The following is a 22,515-nucleotide window of genomic DNA, read 5'->3' as shown; positions in this document are numbered from 1 at the left end:
GGGACGGTGATATTATGGCGCTGGTGACGTGACAGAGAATTTCTTTTGTAAGTTATTTCGCAATTATACAACATGTGATAGTAAAATACCTTTACAGAATGGATTTTTTAAATCATGCGCCCAGTTTCGGTTTGATAATACTCCAACGCGCGGCACAAAATAAGCTGAGAATTTTATTAGACTAGGAAAATGGTCTTAAGCAATATTGTCAATGTGAATACCGATGATATTCGCGATGTGAGCGACAGTCCGACCAAGCGTACCATATCGAAACTGTGTAACGTGATGAGGACACCCAGCGGGGGGTCGTCCTCATCCTCTGTTTGCCTCTCCCACGGGGCTTGACGAGTATGCAGATTTGTCACAATTGGAACCGCTTAGTAAACAAACACTCTGGGGTTTTATAAGAAATATGAACATATGCTTCCGCTCACATCTTCCAACCCGCCATTATGACGTTACGGTTTCGTGTTATAGCGACAGACGCTGAGCATTAGAGAAAAACTAAAGGTACTCAAGTAGAGTGTACACACTGGAGAGCTCTTCAGACAACACATGTGAGGCCGATGACATTTGCTTTACTTGACAAAAGTGTCCTATTTATTTCCACCCCCGAACATGTCACTAAAAATAGTTTGCATGCCACTTGGTCAAATTCTATGATGCCTTATCGTATAATTTATTCTGATGTCTAAATATAGACTTAGTGGAAATGGATTTATACTGCGTGATTTCGACCATAGTTGAACAGCCGCCAGGTAATATTTATGACAGAGCCTCAAACAGGTAGGTACAGATCAGCTGTTCGCTTTGTTTTCAATGCAGGATACTAAGCGTGGACGTGATCAAGGCCCATGTGATCTGTAGGTACCATTCTGCCCTATTGTTGATATCATGCCGTATGCTATCAACGAGTCCCATGCATGAGAAAGTGACTTAAATGTGACTAGACTGCCTACGGCTGACTAAATGGCGGCAATATGGCCACTTGGTTGTATGACGGATCTCTCAAAAAGACGTCTCACATCTAAATGTATCTATCGAGTTAAGATATCTATAGATATCTGTTTATCGGTATAATTCTTCATAGACCCGTTCAGGTGTAGACTTACGTCATACTGTCAGAAATACCGACGACGTACGGCATATTTTAACTTTTTTTTATTCCAGCCTTGCCCCTATATTTAGGTCATATAGTAAGGAGCACAAGCGGTGTTATTTAATATTCATGTATCAACGCCGATATGCAGTAATAGTTTTTTCTTTTTCAGTTTCATACATCTCATACACTATGAATTCTGACCATTATTTTCAGTAAATGTTCCCACTTTAGTGCAGATTGCTTTGAATTTTATGAGACTACATTTAGAATAGGCCTAATTATTTTCTGCTTAACCATGGAGAGAACTGTTGTTTCATACAGCAAATACTGGACTAGTCACAAACTTAGTATGTTCACCCGAGGCAGGGAAACCATATATACAGATTCCACATATAGCCGATTTGACTATAATTCCAGAATTTAACCCATGGTGTATGAGCCTAATTATAGGACTTAAAGCATTAAACAGTACTGTGTTGAGAGACAGTTATCGAAATTTCACTTCAGTGCCAACCTTCTTCAAGCTATCGGCTCCTGCAGAAAGTTTTAATGCAAAGGCATGCGTGGGAAGCAATGAAAATTTACAAACAATGTTTGTTTGTCGGGTTTGTATTATATCGGAATTCGCTACGGGATGAGGAAATTACACCTTGTATCTAACAAATGTAGTGATATAGGACTTATTGCATGTCTGCGTATTACGTATGTAACCTTTGACCAGAACAATAATGATAATACCCTAAAGTAAGTCCACAGAACTGGGCTCTGCTTAACTAGAACCGCACAGTAAGCATACATGTTTACATCGATGCTTTTAAGAACACGTGGAGCCAAAGCGCAACTTTGTATTTGTGTTCAACTCGACCATTATTCGAATACGTCGAGTTTGTAATTTGGTTTGGATGCCATGCCTAGAATATCGACTGTTGCATCAGTGCAAACCTACGACTGCTGGCCTTTTACACGTTACCAGATTTATATACTAACTGTATAATTATTAAGAAACATAGGCTTCTTTCGAAACGAGTATTGCGATTATTGACTTTGAAAACCTCTTCATCGTTTAGATGTTGTATTTCAAAAGTTATGTGTGACCATTTGCCAGGTATCACATTGTTGTCTCTGCTCTTGTCTTATTCTCTATGATTTAAGCCTTGTACAAACGAATATCGGACTTAACACGCAGAATTGAAAAATTTTACACGTGCGCTGAAGAAATCTGTTGATTGTGTGACTGATGTAACTTGAATGTGAGGCACAGTTCCCTTGTTATCAAGCTACGATACTGTATCCTGGCAGACATGCAGACTTGTTTGACTTGGATAGTGTTCCTGAGCGCTTTACAGGCAAGTTGAGATTCCCTGTGTGTTGAAATTTGCCGGTAATCGGTAATCAGCTGTCGGTTACCTGTGAGATTAATCAGTGACTTTGCATTTATCGTGGAGGCTTATTATGTCATCGGCGACGTCTGATAACACGGTGTTACAGCAGCTGTGTGAACGACAGAAAGCACAATTGTTCTCGCATCACATTCCAAATGCAGGCTAAAACGGTTATGCGGAAACACGTGTTGATTCAAACGGCGACACCCACGCGCGGCAGCGTTTTCTTCGCCTTCTTTTGGCAAGATGGTTTACAACGAAAAACGAGAGGTAATTAGTTCTTGGATAGCGACGCAGGACGAGGCTGAAGGTTCGGTAACATCAAACAAACCTTATCGAGAGTCACATATAGCGCAGGTACAACGACTATATGTTCGGTACAAAGTGGCATGACGTCGACAAGCCGCAAGATAGTACGGCGCATGGGGCTACTATTGTGACGTCATTACGATTAGGTGGCCAGATTTTATCATGAATCCTGGTTTCCAGTTCCTTAGTCACTTTATGTTGACGCAGACGCTTGGCAACGGCCCTCAACTTTCGGACACCCGCTTGCTTGAGGTGCTGGTAATTAGTACAGTTTCGTCCCACGAAGGGCGTAAAATCACAGGCGTTACAGTGTACACCACATCTTTAAACTGTTAGCTTGCTTGTTTTAATAAAACCTTCCTTAACAAGGGAAACCTGATGTGATGATATATCTACAAGCTGCGTGCAGAAATTATGCAGAAATACCCCTGTACTGGTTTGAACACCATCTTTCCTAAGTTTCACTACTTTAATCACTTTTCGTACGTTTCATAAACCTTAGCCTCTCTTAAAGTTTATTTACCCCGCTCACTTTTTCTAACTTTCATTTACCTTGTTCACATTTCCTTTTTTACTTTAATCTTTTTAATTTCTGTTTACATTCCAGTTCTTCCTATATAACTATAACTTTCACTGTCAACATTTCATTCTATTAATTTGTCTCACTCTCAACTTTATTCAGTTAACTAGCCGTTCCTGATTTTGATTTACTCAAATCATCTTTCCTAACTTTGGACTACAAAAAATACGTATTATCTACCTGAAAAGTGTTTCAGTGTGTGCCCATTTCTCTGGTATTTGACATTTTCTCTCAAACACAACGGTTTTATCCAATGTGACTAGCTTCATTGTGTTGTCCATAAATATAACAGATTGGTTTTGGGTAAATATTCAATTAAAACGAAAGACTGCTTTGAGTATTTCTAGATCAGTGACGTTAAATAAATTGCAATTATCATCATTGCATTTAAAACGTATTTCTGCTAAAGCCATTGTTTAAGTTGCTATAATGATATTACCAAAATAGTATTAACATTTAAAATGTGTATCCTGGCTGTCAATGTATCTGGAAAGCTCTCCGACCAGTGCCACCTCGGTATTGGATGCCTTACTGTAAAAGGTTTCGAATATTTGTGGTAAGAGCTGGCCGCAGTGTCAGCTTGATTTTGGCAAAGCAAGGATGCGAGCCGTGGATGAGTACCAGTTATCTTATCTGTTCAATTCATGCACTGGGGAATGGGCCAGTGCCAGGGTCGAGGTCGGCTGCCAGACTTTGAGAGATAGAGCTTTACTACAAACTTCCCTTGAATCTTGCTCACCCCTTTGTCACTCTCGTGTACTGTATCTCAGCTGCTTTTTGCCAACAGTCACCTGTTTCTTTTCCCCTGGGGATAAGCCTTCATATATTAACCGTGGCTGGCTGTTTTGACTGCTATAACCGTTTCTAGCCGAGTTCCATCTGCTTAGCTTACCCTCTGAAGGAATATATAATTTGTTTAACGGCTGCTCTACGTCTATCAGTGTTCGTCTGAACGGCTTTTCGCCGCCATTGTAAATGTTCTATAAGAGAGTGGTACTGTGAAGATGACAGGAGAGTCTCAGATCGTATGCCTGCACCTTTCTACCTTAACATATCTCTCGCTTAGACCCTACCAAGAGCAGGCAGTACCTCCAGCGTAGGAGGGCCTCGGCTTTCACAGTGTGCAAACCATTTTCTTTGCTGCCGCTTGTCAGAAAACATGCCGCTGTCCACTTCCATTGTGGAAAAAGGCGAATATAAAGAATAATTTGTAAAAGTGTTAATATCTTCGCTATATTTAGCGGAAACCTGACTCCGGATGGTCTATTTTTCGGAATCTATAAATGGAAGCGTATAACCGAAGAGGTTGAAGCGGGAAGAGCTTCATCTTCGCTCAGAAGCACTGTGTCCCGACAGACAGCGGGTGAATAGAGCCACCTTAACGTCTCTTTAATGTTCCTTTCAAACTCGAAAGCCGCAAAGTGGTTGTAACCGCACGAAATTCATGGCCACGCACCTTGCCTGTGAAAGGTGAACCAGCCAATTTAAGAACCTCTTCACGTCAATTTACAGAGATTGTGTTTAAAGTGGTGAACTCAAATGCTGCAGATGTATAAGGATCTGGCATAATGGAAACGTTCAATTTTTCGAAGATAACTTTTTGTAAAGGCAGACTAGATACAGACGTGCTAGTTTTCTTGACAGCAGCTCTGTGGTAGAGCGTGTATCTCATCAGCTGTGCTGCTCCGCTATCTTTTGCCAGCTGTAAAGTCTCTGCCTCAAGAGTATTCACTTTGGAAATGACCGTTACGTATAGTGATTATTGTGCCGTAAGCTAACTACCATTTGGATTCATTAAGTAAGCGTGTACGTTTTAATTTTCAGTGGTGAAAATGATGCGTTCAGGAATGGTTTTACTACTGTTGGAGTTGGGAATATTTCTGATGCTCTCTCTGAAAGGCCATTGTGTGAAGATCAGCAGAAGTAGCAACAAGAGTGGAGGCGATTTCGACTTTGAGATTGATCCATATAAGGAATTTGAACTTACCCATGTTTTGACGCACGGACGGGAATATTCACAATATTTGCTGAAGAACAACACTATTAGGTAAGTACAATGAAACTGTAAAATCTTATAAATGTGAAAACTTTTTCTGATATTTTCTCTGAGGCATTTGTTGAGGTTAGATTGCATTTGGTAAGAAGTTTCGCGTGTTTTGAATACCATTGTTTTATTGTTGATCAAGCTAAAACTATTGATTAGAGGATTCATATGGCTACACACATTTATATCTGTACTCTTATTTTCGACCCAGAAAATATTATTTACATTTTTTGTATGCACAATTTAGGAACTAATGCAATGTGTATATAAGTATATTTAATTTCCATTAAGATTAGTGTATTGAGGTTTTTATGTGTGCATTCGTGTATATATAAATGTTCATATATTCCATACACACATTCATTGAGGTTGTGCTGAACTAAATGTTAACTGAATTAATAATATTAATGCGTTTTATATTTGAACGACTTTTATCATGTACAGATTTTAGGAGTAATCTGGTTGTATTTTTTTCGTTACATACATGGTCCAAACTATTCAAGACTTGAATTTAGTTACACGCAATATAACACATTTAGTTTTGATCTGCGTTGTGCGAACGGGAGTACGAAACTATTAGAAATATTATCCTATCTGCTGAATTTTATGCGATCTTAAATTCTGTAGAAGACATTGTATATTGCACGAAAAGCGCATTTGTGAATCCCGCTTGTACAGAGTGATTATATATTTGCAAGACCCATTTTTTAGTGAGGGGAACTTTAAATGAGGGTGAACAGGATGGTGTGGGATGAGGTAGAGGTACATGTCAAGGAGACTCTCGTGTTCAGTCGGCACTATGAAACCTCTCAATGGCCATCAACAATTCTCTGTACTAACAATGTCACTCGGTCCACTATTAGGTTCATGTTAACACAAGTGGACTTCATAGTTTCATAAAAACCAAACGCGACATAAGAAATCGAGTTGTGTTGTCGATTCACTTGTCTGAATGTACAAGTTATGACTTAATGTATATACCCACACACCTGACTCCTGGTGTGTTCATACATACATACATACACATATACTTACATACGACGTTATACCATTCATGGAAGCTTCCTTAAAATACCTGCAAACAATTTAAAATTGTGTGTGGTTTTGTATTGCTGAGTACATTAGGTTATTTACAAGTTATTAAAACTGACATTTAGCAGGTTTATAATCATACGTCTTTGTTTTAAGTTTCCATCGTGCTTCGCGTATTCGGGGGAGGTGTAGTCATCATCATTGTCCTGCTTATTTTAACGAAGTACTATGATCACACAGATTTTTTTTATTGATTTGTGGAATTATGCATTCAAGAATATGTCGAAGATCTGTGGTTTTCTCCAAACCACAATGGACATAATTTGACGTTCTTGTTTGTTGTATATATATATATATACATATATATATATATATATATATATATATATATATATATATATATATATATATATATATATATATATATATATATATATATATATACATATAGCAATGCACGTGTGTATGTTTTAGTTTTTTCTTCACACTTAACAATATTTCTCATATGACGTCGAAGAGTCTTTCGGTGTGAGTATGTGAGTACCGTGTCTTGTCGCAGGCATTGTCCATGCCGAAGACACCAGACATGACACCCCCAGCAATATTATACATGTATACTGACACTGAGCCAATATTGTGTTTGTACTCAACGCAATTTTCACATACATAGTTATAAATCCCAGTCAGGTTTAATAAAAATCAGGGCTCCATGGAGGTTGTTCCGGCATCATGTTTGTTGTATCGGCATCATGGATGTTGTTCCGGCATCATGGTTGTTGTATCGGCATCATGGATGTTGTTTCGGCATCATGGATGTTGCTCCGGCATCATGGATGTTGTATCGGATTCATGGATGCTGTATCGGCACCATGGATGTTGTCGCGGCACCATGTGTTTTGTCGCGGCTCCATGGATGTTGTCTCGCACCTTGGTGTTGTTTGGGCTCATTGCATGAAGTCTCGGCTCACTGCATGAAGTCATGGCTGCATGTACGAGGTCTCGGTTCCATATATGAAGTCATGGTCCCATGCATGAGGACTTGGCTCCATATACGCAGTCTGAAGTATGAGTGGTGGTAATCGGCAAGTGCTCCCAAATCATAGAACAAAATTCACCCTCGACCAACATTACAAATTCGGTTATTTTTACGGTGTTATAATAATAATAATAATAATAGTAATAATAATAATAATTTAATTTAACGTGAATGTTCGGAGATGAATTGGAAACAACCATCACTGTGGTGATATTCGATTATGATTATTTCATGCGCTGTATCATTCACATTCACAATATATAACCAGGGGCAGGGGATTATCCAGTGTTTTGTCAGACAGGATATAAGCAACTTGCAGTTACATAGTTACACCATGCATCCTGACCGGACATTGCAGAGGCCTGGCTGAAATGTGATGTGACAAGACAGTCGCCTGGATAATGTCATGCCGACATCCGTGCACAAGTATCATAGTCAGGAAAAGATATATGGAAAAGTTAGGTTTGGTTTAAATCACCATAATATTGTCATATGTCTTTCCCTGGTAGCCAGAGTTCAGCGCCCGTAAAGACAAGCAGTTTTTGTCCTGCAAGATATGACCAATTCATGTTTTAAACCCAGTAAAATGTTAACACGGTTAACACGTGGTAAATTAGGCTATAAAAGAGAGCGACCACCAACGGCATGGTCTACAGTAACCAGATGAGGCAATCGGAAGAGGGCTTGAGCGGGGTCTCCTGTACTAGTGATCACCCACTAGAAGTTTATGCAAAACGGAAGTCGTGTTCAATTATTGACTAACACAAGTAAATTATTTAAGTGCACTTAACTGGCAAAAGGCCTCGACCTATGACACCCCAAATTTCCTTAGGTATTACGGCAATATATCTTGTAGAGAAATTGTCTTTTATAGCCAGCTAAATATTGACAGGTACTTGCCAAATATTGGTGGTTATCTGAGAGCTGTCGTCTATCCACTAACCTTATCTTAACTTGATATTAGCCTAGGGCTGCATTTATACAACATGATCTATTTAACGTTTGGGCTAATGATTATGTACTACTCCTTGAAGCAGCGCTTTTTGAACAGACAGTGCTGATGATCAGCATAGAAGCGAAATAGGATACAGTTTTTCTGAAAGCATTCGAGAATGTCTTCAGACGGTTTGTCTGTTTGTCTTAGGAAATGTTTGCAAACTTCGCAGCTTGAACCGCAACTATTGATTTTCTCTGGCGTCTGGGGGCTTATCTTTCGTTTTCGAGATGCTAAATTCATACTTTTATCTTGTTCTATCTGTTATTGTGTTAGAAAGGAAAGAATGGCAAGGCTAGAATGTACGACCATTTCGTGTTAAATGTAAGTGGTGTATGCTTTTTGTCGAGCCTCGGTTACAAGCAGTGAGAAAGCCTGTATTTATCATTTTGCAGGGCTTCTAGTTCTGCCGGCAGGCCTCTCCGCAGTCATATATCATCTGATCAGCCAGTTATTCTTCGCTTGTCCCTATAGAATAAATATATGCCGCGTCTGAAGCAGAAGTCATACCATCTGTTTTTGCCCGAGCTTTGAGGCTTTAATCTCATATTTTCCCCTGTTCCGTGGTTGGTCTTAACAAGATAGCTACCAGAAGTTTTGTCAGTGTCCATTGGTTTACCATCCGAAATTAATTAGAGATAACGTCTCGACCTTCGCAACTCCTAAACAATTAGCTCTTGATAAACTGCCTGGCCATTAACTGCTTGCAGTCAGACATTTCATCTGTCTTTTGATCTCAAGGACCTGTTTACACCGAGGGCGTTAAATCAACACTTAACCTGTCTTGGTGAATAAACATGGTAGATAAGCATTTGTATTAAGGTTATCTGCAGATATATTCTGTCCCTCAGTTATTTGGTCTACAAAACTGTCCGTGTCTTGGTAACAGGTTAAACAGCCTCTTGACACTAACCAGCCACGGAACGTGTGTAATATCACGGTTACGTGTAAAACACTTGTTACTCACAAAACATCTGAGTTCTAAATCCACTCACAAATAGTTATCTTCGTTTCATTCCTCGAATTCACCTTTCTTTCGAGCATGCATTTATGGATAAATGGATGTGTGGTTGCATCTCACTATGGAGGAGAGTGAGTTCGAATCCCACCGAGTTTCAGACATACACAGTGTACACATGAAGATGTGAAAGTGATAAAAATCATACCTCGTTGGGTCCTTTTCATTTTCTAAAAATACCTTCTTCATATAGGTGAAAACTATTTGAAGTCTAATGTCGTTTTCCACCTTCCACATATAGGTCCATATGTAAGAAAAAATACTAAATGCAATACCTGTGATTTCAAATATACAACAGTTTAACTATATGTATATTTCAGAATCATACAAAGACACAACGGGCAGATTATTTCAAATATTGTAAATTTACCGTTTTACTATATTGCGAACTAAAGGCAATTTTTGATCAGAAGATAATGTATGATGCATGGTTACCATGCATGATATAAAGATGATGCATCTTTATATCTCTTCATCAACCAGGGTTAGACATGAGTTCCGCTTCGGGCTGCCATATTTCGTAAAGTTTTATTTTATTATTTATTTGACTGGTGTTTTACGCCGTACTCAAGAATATTTCACTTATACAAAGTGTTATTCTGTTGGGAGGAAACCGGGGCAGACCCTGGGGGAAACCCACAACCAGGTTTCTTGCAGAAATTGCCAAGTACGGCGTAAAGTTTTAAATTAATTGTTAACAGACGCTAGTTTTCTTGGAATCGCTACGAGTACATCACAAACATGATTAATTACCACAAAGTGCATGTAGTGGCTAAACGTGCATGACCACATATATCGCAATTGTTGCATGATCAGGCAGTAGAAGATGCAAAGTTATCGCGCGGTATTTTATACAGCATTTAACATATTTTCTGCTCATATCATTCGTCTGCCATGATATCAGACGATAATTTTTCCAGTGGCACCAATGGATGTGCTGCTTTACGCATTGTTATGCCGTAGCGGTAGGCGGTATGTTAGTAGTGCCTGGTGAAAAAATGTGCAGTAAAATGTATTAGTAAAACAAGGTTTCATAACGTTGCTTAACGTTGGCCATTGGTTAATCTGAGGTTTCCTTGCCCCCAAATATGGACTGGATCTATATTTTCATAAAGCAAGACACATAATATCTGCTTGGGTTTAAAAAAGTTGTACATTACATAATCCGGCTCCAATGTTATGCAATTTGTGAGCAATACTTTCTGGACTGGTTATCTATCCTACACATGTTGCGTATACAAAACTGACTACTTGTGAGAAATGTTTTTTTTCTGTAAATGATCCGTTTTTTAAAATATTAACTTTTATGATATTCTGATTCAGCCATAAGCGCAGATTTACTCAGTACTCTGGGATGTTTACAAGAGTTGTTGTATCCCAGCATTCCTTGTATAAACTTTAAACAAAATTCATCAACTTATGATCGTGTATCCTGTTTTGAAGTTAAAAAAACTGTGTAACCGTCCATAAATTAATGAACAATATATTTTAGAAGAGTACTGCTTAGTTTGGTATATGTAGGGTTGTGGTAACCAGGCTGTGTCCCCGCATTGTATTGCATTAGTGGGGTCTCTGTGGCTCAGTTGGTTAGCGCGCCAGCACAGAGTAATGACCCAGGAGTCTCTCAGCAATGCGGTCGCTGTGAGTTCAAGTCCAACCCAGGTTGGCTACCTCTCCGGCCATAAATGGTCGTGCGATTCCCCCGGGCTCTGCCCGGTTTCCTCCCACCATAATGCTGGCCGCCGTCGTATAAGTGAAATATTCTTGAGCACGGCGTAAAACACCAATCAAATAAATAGATAAATAAATATTGCATTAGGATGACACCCGTATGACAGTTGTAATTCTTTCCCAAAATTCCATTTCGCTTAGGAAGAGGATCCCCTTTCACAAAAGGTTTATAACAGTGTTCTGTTTTCGAAATTTGCGAATCGTTTTATGCGGATCCTGCATAAATTTCAAGATGTTTGGAAACTAAACCATTGATTTTTCAAAGTATCGTGGTCTTTGGAGACAAAACTTTCTTAAGTTCTCATAATTTTCTTCTTGTCAAGTTATCATGTCATAACGTGGAACATTAGTTAGCATTACGACGCACATGGTTTTCCGTCTTAGCTGCTAGATCTTGTACTTGAGCGACAGAAAGCAGGGTCAGCCACTTCAGGACCAGACTGTTTTGGCTGGTAAACCCTTGTTAGTGGCCTAGGTAAACACTATGGCTGTAGGCGATGCGTCTGTTGTTTGAATTGATAGACAGTATATGTAGCCGTGACATGGGCACGCAATAGAACAGGCGCTTACTCCACCACCAACCTGCTAGCAGTACAGGTCTGCCGGGGGTGGAAAACCAGCCTCAGTGCAATACCCCCGATATCACATTCTCACGATTCTAGGTCGACGGGTATTAATTAACGTTGACTCAGGGAGAGTGGGAAGCTTTCTCAGGTGCAATCGTGCCCAAGTACTGCTTATAGAGACAGCATTGGAGGTTTAGCCACTGTAAGGGTTCGGCGGCCGAGATCCTGTGGTAGAAAGGTCTCAGCGTTAAGTGTCTGAACAGCTTTTTACAAGGTGTAGAGGAACTGGAAGTTCATATATGGTTGTTGATGCTTTCGTGCTCATAAAAACATAAAGGATGTGGCGGAGTCAGTGAAGGACATTATCCATACACACCTCTGTTGACGTAACACAATTATGGTTTATCTTATTGGGTCAGTGGTAGTTTTTTGACCAGTGGAGATTGAAACTTGGTGTAATCTCAAAGCTTAGTAGTTCATGTGCTCTTTTCTCTCTTCCGTTCGTTTGACAAAAAACAAAAATGATGTATGTTCCCTCATGTTTTTGTAACACAGTTGCTTTAGCTAGTTTGCTAATGATCTTGGCTCAAGAAGTCATTCCTGGGTGTCTAATGGTGCTACAAGATGAAGCTCATAAGAAGAGCCTTCGGTAAAAAGGAAAACTGATATAGATAAGTATATTAAATAGTTACATCAGACCTTCTTCCGTGATTCATTCTCTGCAGTACTTATGGGGGCTAAAAACACTTGATATCACTTGCATACAACTTGCACTAGGAAGCTTACTTTGTTCAGGAGAAGCAATATTTCCTCAATCATTATTTCATTTTTTCCTCTCCACGAAGATGTTTCTTTGTACGTGGATATAATGTATATAGAATTTACCACGATCTCTCTTTGTTTCTATTTGATTCGTGAGTACAATATATACATGTATACAAATTTGGAATATGGTTGAACAGTTCACAACAAACGTTAGACAATGAACTACATTTTAACCGTTTTCAAGTTGTCAACTGCACCCCACCTGTCAATCGTTTCCACCGCTCAGCCATTGCTGGGTCGGGTCACACCTAAAATGCGCATTGATGTTAAGTGAAATGAATTAGATGTCGCTGGTTTTGAATTACTCAAAATGCTGTCTCGGCATCACATTTAGTAAACCTTGCCCAGGGACCAAGCCAGGAACCAATCCACAAGCAGATTTCTGATTTATGCGGGTATAAACACTAAACTACTCAACTAAGCTACAACTTATTATCACACGTAAGCCAAATTTTCGTCAGCAAAATATCGCCCTGCAAAGCTGTGGCAACCCTCAACGGCATACCACTCATTAACAGTATAACGCCACACAAACATCTACCATCCTACCACCATATACCAATCGTCAACCAGGCACCATCGTTCAACCATGTACCTCACGTTAGCCAACTGTCACTAATCAATCGTAAAACACCTCTCAACCACGTATGACGCGCCTGTTCTTTAAGACCCATCAACTACATACAACCCTTTAACCATATACCTCCCTTCAGGATTAAGCCACCCGTCAATTATGCCCCACATTATATCCACCGTCAGGTTTATACATGTACCTAGAATTAGGTACCACCCGTCAGCCATATACCATCCATAAAACATATACTAAATATATACCATCTATTAGCCAAACACCACCCGTAAACCATGTACCTCCATCAGCCATATACCACCCACGGACCATATTCCATCCGTCACCATGTACCTTCGTCAACCATATTCCACCCAGGAACCATATTTCATCCGTCAACCGTGGACCTCCGTCAACCATATACCACCCAGGAACCATATTCCACTCGTCAACCATGTACCTCCATCAACCACATACCACTCAGGAACCATATTCCACCCTTAAATCATGTACATCCGTCAAAAAATATACCACACGTGAAACCATGCTCTGCTCCAAAAAGACATACGTCTGGAACAAGATAGGTACAAATAGCCAAGTACGTGGTGTTACATAAGGCTAACCGTTGGATATTCCTTCTGCAATGCTATTCATAATAGTGTTATGGTATAAGCAACTTCTTTTGTACTTTACGTGCAAAAGTGCGTGCTTGCTGTAGTTTAGAATTGTTAAGCTACGCCTTGGGCTAGGGGTAAGTGAGTGTAGGGAAGTGTTGTTTGACAACCAGGTTCTGGTTTCCAGACGCAAATGGATAAAGTGGTAGACACAGACTGTCAGTTGTAAAGCAGGTTCTAAACACGGTCGGGTGATAGCTGCAGAAGCTGAGGCTTTGTAAAGCGCAGACAGCTGATGCTTCCCCTCCCATACCCCTGGCCGCCCGCAGAGCTGTGAGGTGGGCTGCGAACACTCATCTTGACGCCAACACACTTTGACACAATATTAGTTGTAACAGTTATGCCGTACGAAAACCTTGAAAGCATGTAGAGGCTATTGCTGTTAGCCCTTTGTTTATCAGATTACCGGCACGTGTTCGCCGGTGCTGGTACCGGTACCAGGGTCTCGGCAGGAGGTCGATTCAGGGGATCATTGGTAGTCGATGGAGAATCAGAAGGCAAGACAGCCCGGCTTCGATCCTACTGTTATGAGTCACCGCTGGCCAACAGGATTTGCATGTTTGACTTCCACATATTCCAGTGTCTAGCCAGCGCCAGGATAACACGTGGTCCCACAGTAGTTCTCTCTTCCAAAAGTAGCGGCTTTTGCTTTCCGGCCATGGTCTGCTTCTGACTTCTGGAGGATTCTGGGTCAGTCCCTGGCGAGGATATGTTCCCCCTGTAATTGAGAGCTCGTTTTAAGGCCCTAGTTTCTGCAAGTATCAGCTAGTTGAATCTGGGTAAACAGGGCTCCTAGGTAAACAAGCTCGTAGTTGTATAAGGGTCTCAAGAAATTAATCTCAAAGACAGGTTCCAAAGTTACACTTGACACAGGCATTAACCTTATACAAACTGACATCGGTATATGCTCTGATTGTTTTTTATATAGTTCTGAAGATAAAGTACTCTTCCAGTAAACTTGACGAGAAGTGGTATAGGGTTAATGGAACGTTCATAGCTGCCACGCGCCCCCTAACGCCTAGGCACATAATGTAGGGCTATCTAAATTAGCTCAAGAATATATCATTTGCTCTACAAAGTTTTATGACACGGAATTCCTTACATTATTTCTGCTGTTCACGACAACCTGTATTGCATATTGTCCTGCAATCAAACACAAGTCATTATTTACAGCTATATGGAGAAATCACTCATCTTCATAAAACTCCTGGAGCCACACTTTTTCGGTTCAGTGTCTTCCAACAGACTGCTGTAGTCTTTTGTCACATGAGATCCCGAAAAATGAATACTCGTCAACGAATTAAGCTTCGCAACCTTCTTTGCCAGAAAGCCAGATAGTGCATTTGACACACTATTTATTCCATTCCCTTCGTGGTAACAACGAATGTGTCCAATGTCGTAATTTGTCGAGAACAATGTCTTTGCCGGCTACACCATTTCCTAAAGGTAATGAACATTGCTTTCTTCTTCGTTGTTTTTTTTAACAGGTACTTTTACATTCTGCGTCGAGAACGTGTACCTTTATCGCTAGAAGTCACACCCTGTATATCCCGCCTGGACTGGAACGTTACCCTCATCAGAAGACTGCCTGAAGAAACACCACTTGTCACTGGTAAACAAGAGTTTGTCTTATTTTTTCTCTTTTTGCTGGTGAGTTTTGCTGAGATTAAATTCCGAAATACATGATGAGTAATCAGTTCCTTGCAAAACAACTTGGGTAAGCCGTATTTATCATTTGTGATGTGACGTCACTCCTGTGGGTTAGCCAACCTTTACACACATTTACGTTATGGAATATAATTAAAGACGTGCAGCATTGAGAGTAAGACCAGAGGAGCGACGAAAGTTTTATTCTAACTGTTCATGTAAATGCATAAACTTACACGACCCCTAGCACCATGGCTTAAGCAGGAGTAGGTAAAAAATAATGCAGTGATGTTATCTGCAATTTATTTGACTTTACTAGCCTAGAATTACGCAATATGCTGTGTCATCACATTTGACATACAATCACATTAAAACAATGCAAAGGAGCAAATCTGTCTGTGGTGGTAATTTCTATAAGAACCGTGACTGAACTCAACAAGGAAGTTGATGCCTGTCTGTAGGGGTTGTTCCACACCTTCCAATTTGTAACTGTCGATGTGACATTTCTGGAATTCTAACCAAAGCTAACTTTTAGCTGTTCTCTAACGGGAATTTAAAATGTTACCTTTCAGTGTAATGTCTTATCAAACTCGGTACAAACTTGGTTTATATATATTTGATTTGATTGGAGTTTTACACCATACTCAAGAAATCGTCTTTTAGTATTCCATTTCTTGTCACCAGCGGCAAATACACCGAGGCAATCAAGGCATAAAAATTACATTTTTAAAGCCAATAACCTCAATATAAAGGTAAACTGTATACTAGTATGCCTGTATGTGTATGTGTATATGTATGTGCATGCCTGAACTTTGATGGTCTCCAAACCTGTTCATCCAATCGACGCCCTACCCGTCAGATGTATTCCTGCGGATCCAAGGAGGTGCAGTGTGCAGATTGGGCAATTTTAACGTCACAAATCTATTTAACGAGCACTGCCTTTGACATACTGGATTTACGCACAACTCCGTCCCACACTCTCCAGATCTCCAAAGAGCTTAGTAGCAGCAAAACAGTTTCTGACATACATACCCTTTCTAACCATAATGGTAGGAATGCAAATCAGGCACTGATGACGTGTTGTTTTGACAGCCGGTTAGCCTGCATTTAAAACGACAGAAAGCAACAAGTAAAACAGATCCACTCAGATATATACGTTCCCTTTATTTTTGAGACTTTTTTGCAAATTTTTTAGCAAAATGTTTGAACATCTACAAAATTGATGCCTTGGCCTCCAGTCTACTTTCATAGGTTTAGTGGGGTGCTTTTGGTGAGATTATTGGTCATACCTGTTTTTTTGTCATTGACCTTTTTTTTGATACTCCAATACACATTGTCGATGGTGCGTAACACATTCTAAATGGTGTAGTGCTGTTACACACACGTAACGTAGCGGTGGGTCTTCTTGGGACAGCTTTACCAGCAATACCATGGAAGAGCTGGCCTACTCCACTGCTTTCACTCCTTCCATATCCAAACTGATCAGATGTTGCAGCGTTGCATTGTTTGATGAACTAGCTTGCGTTCATATCGAGGAACCTCTTAGTGTGATATTTGTGGAGATTTAGTGGGATTATGGCCTTGGGAAGGGAGCGAGACGAGCGTAGGTGAGACTGTTTGTCAAGTGCTCAAAGTGTGATGGCGACTGTGCCCCACACTTAAGTCCGACGCTGTAGACCAGAGCTTGCAGAGCCACCCGTTGTCTGGTCTGAACTGAATAGATTCTCTGAAACATGCTACACTTAGTTCACTTACTCCGCATGGATGTTGGTTACATGTGCTTGATAATGACAGAGACAGAGAGCCATTTAAAGGCTCATTACTTGTAGCTATATAAAAATGAGAAGCGCGAAAGGAATAGATGCATGTGTACAGAATATTCCTTTACAATCGCTACTTTACTTTGCTGAATGCTCACAGCTGTTAATGAAATTAATTTTGCAAGACTCTAACTCGTTATAGTATATTTTAATAAGATCTTAATTAAGATTTATCGTCACACAGCTATCTTAAAGGAACAAAAGCGTGTAGAAAATATGATTACACTACATTATTAACGTATATCACAAAGGAAAAACAGGCGATTCAATTCCAGTGTTATAGGAGCAAACATTGTCTCAGCGTGTTGTCAAAAATTGGCGGAATATGGTTGGCCCAAATGAAACACTAACTGCAAGCTGGTCGTCTATATACGGTTCTTATGTATTAATGGACATCATCATTGTGACTTTATTACTTGTCTTATCGATTCCATCCAGCAGCAAACAAAATGCTATTTTTGAAATACACAAAGACAAAATAGTACAAGTACCTGTATGTGAGCGTCTTTTGAAGGTAGGCAGAATGACAGAATCACGCTGTAAGCATGTTATACGTTAAAATAGTAATGCATTTGTAAATGATGTGGAGGAAAAGATATCCCAGTCACACCATGACACTGTCAACGTTGTATAAGTGAACTAATCATGAGTACGGCATAAAAACGCAGTCAGATAAATAAATAAATAAAACATATCATGACACTATACTCAACTGTATATTACATGTATATTTCCAGATTACGATGAGCTTAACGACCAGTTCCGTTCGACAAGTAGCCAAGCTCTGGGCCTACGTCTTTACCGTTACTCTGGAGATGAACGTAACAGCTACTCTACGGGCAGTGCGGAGTCTGGCATATACAAAATTGATGTGAAATCACTGGATAGTGACACTTTTGTGAAACTATTCGCTCGGGTATCACATGACCACACTGCGATAACGAACAGTGGGTCTTCCACTCTCGGTAAGGTAAATGTTCGACAGAAAGGGAAACGACGTCTGAAGATATCTTGGTCGTCACATCCTGACCAGGCTGTGCCAGTCCAGTACTGTGTGGCCATTAATCGACAGAAGAACTACAAAACGCAATGCGGCTTCCGATCGTACGCTTTTGGAGACAAACCCAAGTTAAAACGGTGGTCTTTTTTCTACAAGAAGAACTTCAAGTCAACCAGGAGAACGATGTCTCCAGTTCGAGCAGCACCGGCGAGAGATTTCAGTTACAAGTGTATTGGCAATAAAACGGCTTACAGCTACAAGGGCCTTCGCCAGGGACAAATGTACTACATCGATGTGTTCGTCATGGATACAACGTCAAAACGAATGATCTCCCATCTGGGCACGAGCATCAGAGCCAGGACAAAAAGCAGTGCGAAGACAACCGTGAAACTCTCAGACGGCAAAGCTAAATCTATTACTCTGAAGAGAAGGCTGAGATCGCAGAAATTCATGTATGAGCTAAAATCACCGGCCGAACAACTCATGCTTTCTATTAACCCTTGTGGGGGCTCCGTACGAATGAAGCTTTATTCGGAGAAGTCACTAATTAAGAAAGCCAAAATAAAGTCACTTGAATATTTCACTATCGACGACGCACAGCCCAGTAAGTACTTTATAATGGTTTCAATGAAAGGCAGAAAGGCTCGCCAATTCTCAATTTTGGCAACAACTCGGCCATCCAAGTTTCTGTACCCAAAGTTGCCGGAAAACACACAGATTAATGTTTATCAAAGTCTGATTAAGTGCAATTCAGTCACAATCGGATGGATGGTGACAGAAAAAAGACAAAAGTATTGCATTTATAAACGAGAAGTGAACGATTCATACAAAAAGTCAACCAGTGTAATGTGTGAAGGACCGAAGTATCGGAAAAAGAGCGAGAAAGTCAAGTGTGCTTACTTTCGTCATAAGAACAAAAAAAGATCGGTAAAGACTGAAAAAATCTCTGATTTAAAGCCAGGTACAGACTATATTTTAGATATTTATGTGAGTAAGAGACGATTAAGCATGCCCTATGACAGTGTTAGGGTACGAACCAAGGATAAATGTTAAGATGTTGATATTCCATCAAAGGCTATAAGCCAAGACATAATCGGGGTATATCGGTACCGGTTCAAATGGCGACTGATCTGTGCCAAACAGCAGCAAAATACTAGTAGCGGTAAGGCTGTCTAATTGGCACATGGCCTAAACCGATCCCTCACGGATTTCCACAACCGACTCCCCATCGAGACTTACCAGAATATTAAGCCCGGTTAAAAGGGGGGCAAATGACCAGCCAGGTTTTGTCTGGCGAAACTCGTGTATTTCCATGGTTATAGTGGACACCAGTCAGTGCCATTTCTCCTCGGAATCTCGCTACCCTTGAACGAGAACAGGCTGCCATAGAAGCAGATTTGCTAAGCTGATTGCTCAATGGGATATGTTTGTATAAGATGATGGTAAAGTGCATTTTTGACACGTAGGCTTACGAATTGCTAATCAGGGCGTGTGTAGGCAAATGAGTACCGTTCACCAAAAGGAAGAGGGCATATCCGGCTGTGTAACAATCATATGGTTGAACGGTGTCTCAGCCATGACAACTGCGCGTGAACAGATACTGACCCGTGATAACGGTGAATGTGGTAACAGGTATGATTACCTTATTTTCATAAACTCCCGATATACTTCGTGGATGCTGACTCCAAATCGTGGACTCACGCAATGATGAAATCCAATTCTGTGAACGTAAAATATAGTTCTACAACTTGTATTTATTGCTTTGGCTATGTGAACTTCAGAATTTAGCCAACAAGCATGTGTTGTAGGTGACTGACCAATGCCGGATGTTATAGATATGCATGCTTCGTCAGACTGACTGTGAAATATAGACGCTTACTGGTTCACGCGATTTCATTCTTACTATCTGACAGCATTATAACTTGTCGTAAATTGACTTGAGGAGATTGCATTACAAATATGTATGATATAAATTATTTTCTTCTCATTGTCGTATTTATATATGAGAAGACATATATATGATATATGTAATTAAGAAATGAAGATTAATGTTGCTGTTTTGTACATAGCCTACAGGAGCAATAGTGCTATGGCATCCATGTACATGTTTAGATATGCTCGGGCCGCTTATGGGCGGGACGGGTAGACCAATGTAAGGGTTTAGATCGATGTATAAAATTTCTACAGAATCAAGTAGTTCATAATCTGTTCATGTTTAAAATGTTACTGTAGAGAAGTAAGTATATAATTGTACTGGTGTCAAGTCAAACTCCGTTGATGTTCAGTTTACCATATTGCCAGTGTGATATATGTGGATGTTTTGTCATTACGCGCACACACCTGTCTGGTTGCCTCACCCTCCTGATTGACTTGTTCACACAATAAGCTCTCGTCATTTTATTTTCGGGAAGCATTATCCCGTGTTGTACCATTTTACACCGAATTTCCTGATTATTTTCATTCTGTTTTTATATAATTTGGTGTGATTATTTATTTTGAATCAGACAGTATTCTTTGATACAGTATGCTCTAGGCGCTATTTTCTTTGAAACGAAAATTCTGACTTGTTAGTATTGTCGATTTGTTTTAACAGGCTAACAGGGTTGGAAAATAGTGTAAGTGTAAAGTAACGAATTAAAATTAATAGTCAATAAGTAGATAAGCACATATGGGGGTGTAAGCGTCAAAAGATAATGGTATACCATGATAGTGGAATGTTTGTTAGAAGCTTTACAGGTTTACATGTCGAAACCGCTGGATTTCACACTCAATTATACTTAGATTAAATACAAAGAAGAAAGTTTAGCCATATTGCCTGTGGTAAATTGTGTGTCTAAATTATATTTCATAGTGTATGTCGAAGTACCCTTTCCACAGCTTTCATATAATATTTATGAAGGTAATTTCTTGTTTTGCAAGATGCAAAAAATACACGAAATGCTTTGTGATTCGTGTTTCCTTGTCGCGACGTCATAATGTATTTCATATGTCTATAGCACAGACTATTTTTCTGTTATTAAGATAGATTACCGTGATATTAACGTATTTTCAGAGCAAGTTCCTCGTGTTTTTACATAGAAGCTTGATGGGTCTTCAGTATATCATTTACGGCATTGTCTGTGCCATTTAAATGCAAACGGATATTTATAACGATCGCTTATTTATACCATATTATGTAAATATGTGAGTTAGACTGACTGGTGTCAAACTGTGAAAATCGTTATCGCATCTTATGATTATCTGCCTATGAACTAGTCAAGTGATTATATGTAACGACTTGGAACTGATGAGGTGGATGGATTCGTATTTACTGAGATCGATGAATGGAATCGAAAACTGGAAATGTCTACTTTTATTTGTTTGCGGAGTTGCAACAAGCTAAGAAACTGACCCCTTTTAAATTACAGTCCTTATTCAGTTACTGATGTCATTTAATATCACTTTCTGTCTTAAAAGCTCTAATAATTTGGATGATTATTACAGTTTTAGGGTATGACGGGATGGTAAATTCGATTAGCACTGCAAAAATATATATTCTCCTTGTCCATTTATATTCAGCTGCCGATGTATTGCTTAAAAAACGTCTGATAGGAGACTTTGTTAGCTGGTAAAGAGAAGGAGACTTTGTGGACGTGCACACTTTAGGCATACAGGGGATCCTGTGACGTCACACAATGGTTGTGATATACTGGGATACCTCATATTGTAACAGACTGGAGAAAAGATTGACTCCAAACTGTGGTGAACAGAGTGTTTTTATTTGGTTCTTCTGGTTGCCAGGGGCGTGGTTATATGATGTCAGTCATTCTCTCGTTACTGTGTTATTATTATTCTTGTTCATGTAGGGCTAATACTGACATTTGTACGGCGAACGTTGCAAATAAATGTGTATATAATGATCAATACTGTGGCTTGTTTCTCGCAAATGGAAACTGCGACCAGCAGTTTTAGACCGTCAAATGTTCTCTGACAAGAGGAGAAGCGGTATGTATTGACAACGATCGACTAAGCTCTATACTAGGTGAACTGTTAAAAGGTATAATCGGAGTAACGGTGAATTACTTATCTCCCGATCCTAAAAGGATCACGAAAAGCAAGAAGTTGTTTTGAGTGAAACACAACATGTCCATGATCAGCATTGTTATTGTCTTTTGGAGCATTCACTGTGTAAATTTTGGTTTTGATGT

General features: G+C 39.8%; 1 protein-coding gene across 2 annotated transcripts in view; it reads left to right on the top strand.

The window, feature by feature from the left end:
* The window catches only part of LOC135478270 (protein NDNF-like), a 53,874-nt gene extending 31,643 nt beyond the window's left edge, over window positions 1-22,231 (top strand). For both annotated transcript variants that reach the window (XM_064758555.1, XM_064758547.1), the window contains exons 2-4: window positions 5,198-5,420; window positions 15,349-15,473; window positions 18,066-22,231. In XM_064758555.1, coding sequence (XP_064614625.1) covers window positions 5,206-5,420; window positions 15,349-15,473; window positions 18,066-19,381 — 1,656 coding nt within the window. In that variant the 5' untranslated portion in view covers window positions 5,198-5,205 and the 3' untranslated portion in view covers window positions 19,382-22,231. The remainder of the gene's footprint in view (window positions 1-5,197; window positions 5,421-15,348; window positions 15,474-18,065) is intronic.
* Window positions 22,232-22,515: the final 284 nt, after the last annotated feature.

Source organism: Liolophura sinensis, chromosome 1 (assembly GCF_032854445.1).
Source record: "Liolophura sinensis isolate JHLJ2023 chromosome 1, CUHK_Ljap_v2, whole genome shotgun sequence".
NCBI lineage: Eukaryota > Metazoa > Mollusca > Polyplacophora > Chitonida > Chitonidae > Liolophura > Liolophura sinensis.
The sequence above is the reverse complement of the archived record's forward strand: the minus strand, read 5'-3'. Positions and strand labels throughout refer to the sequence as shown.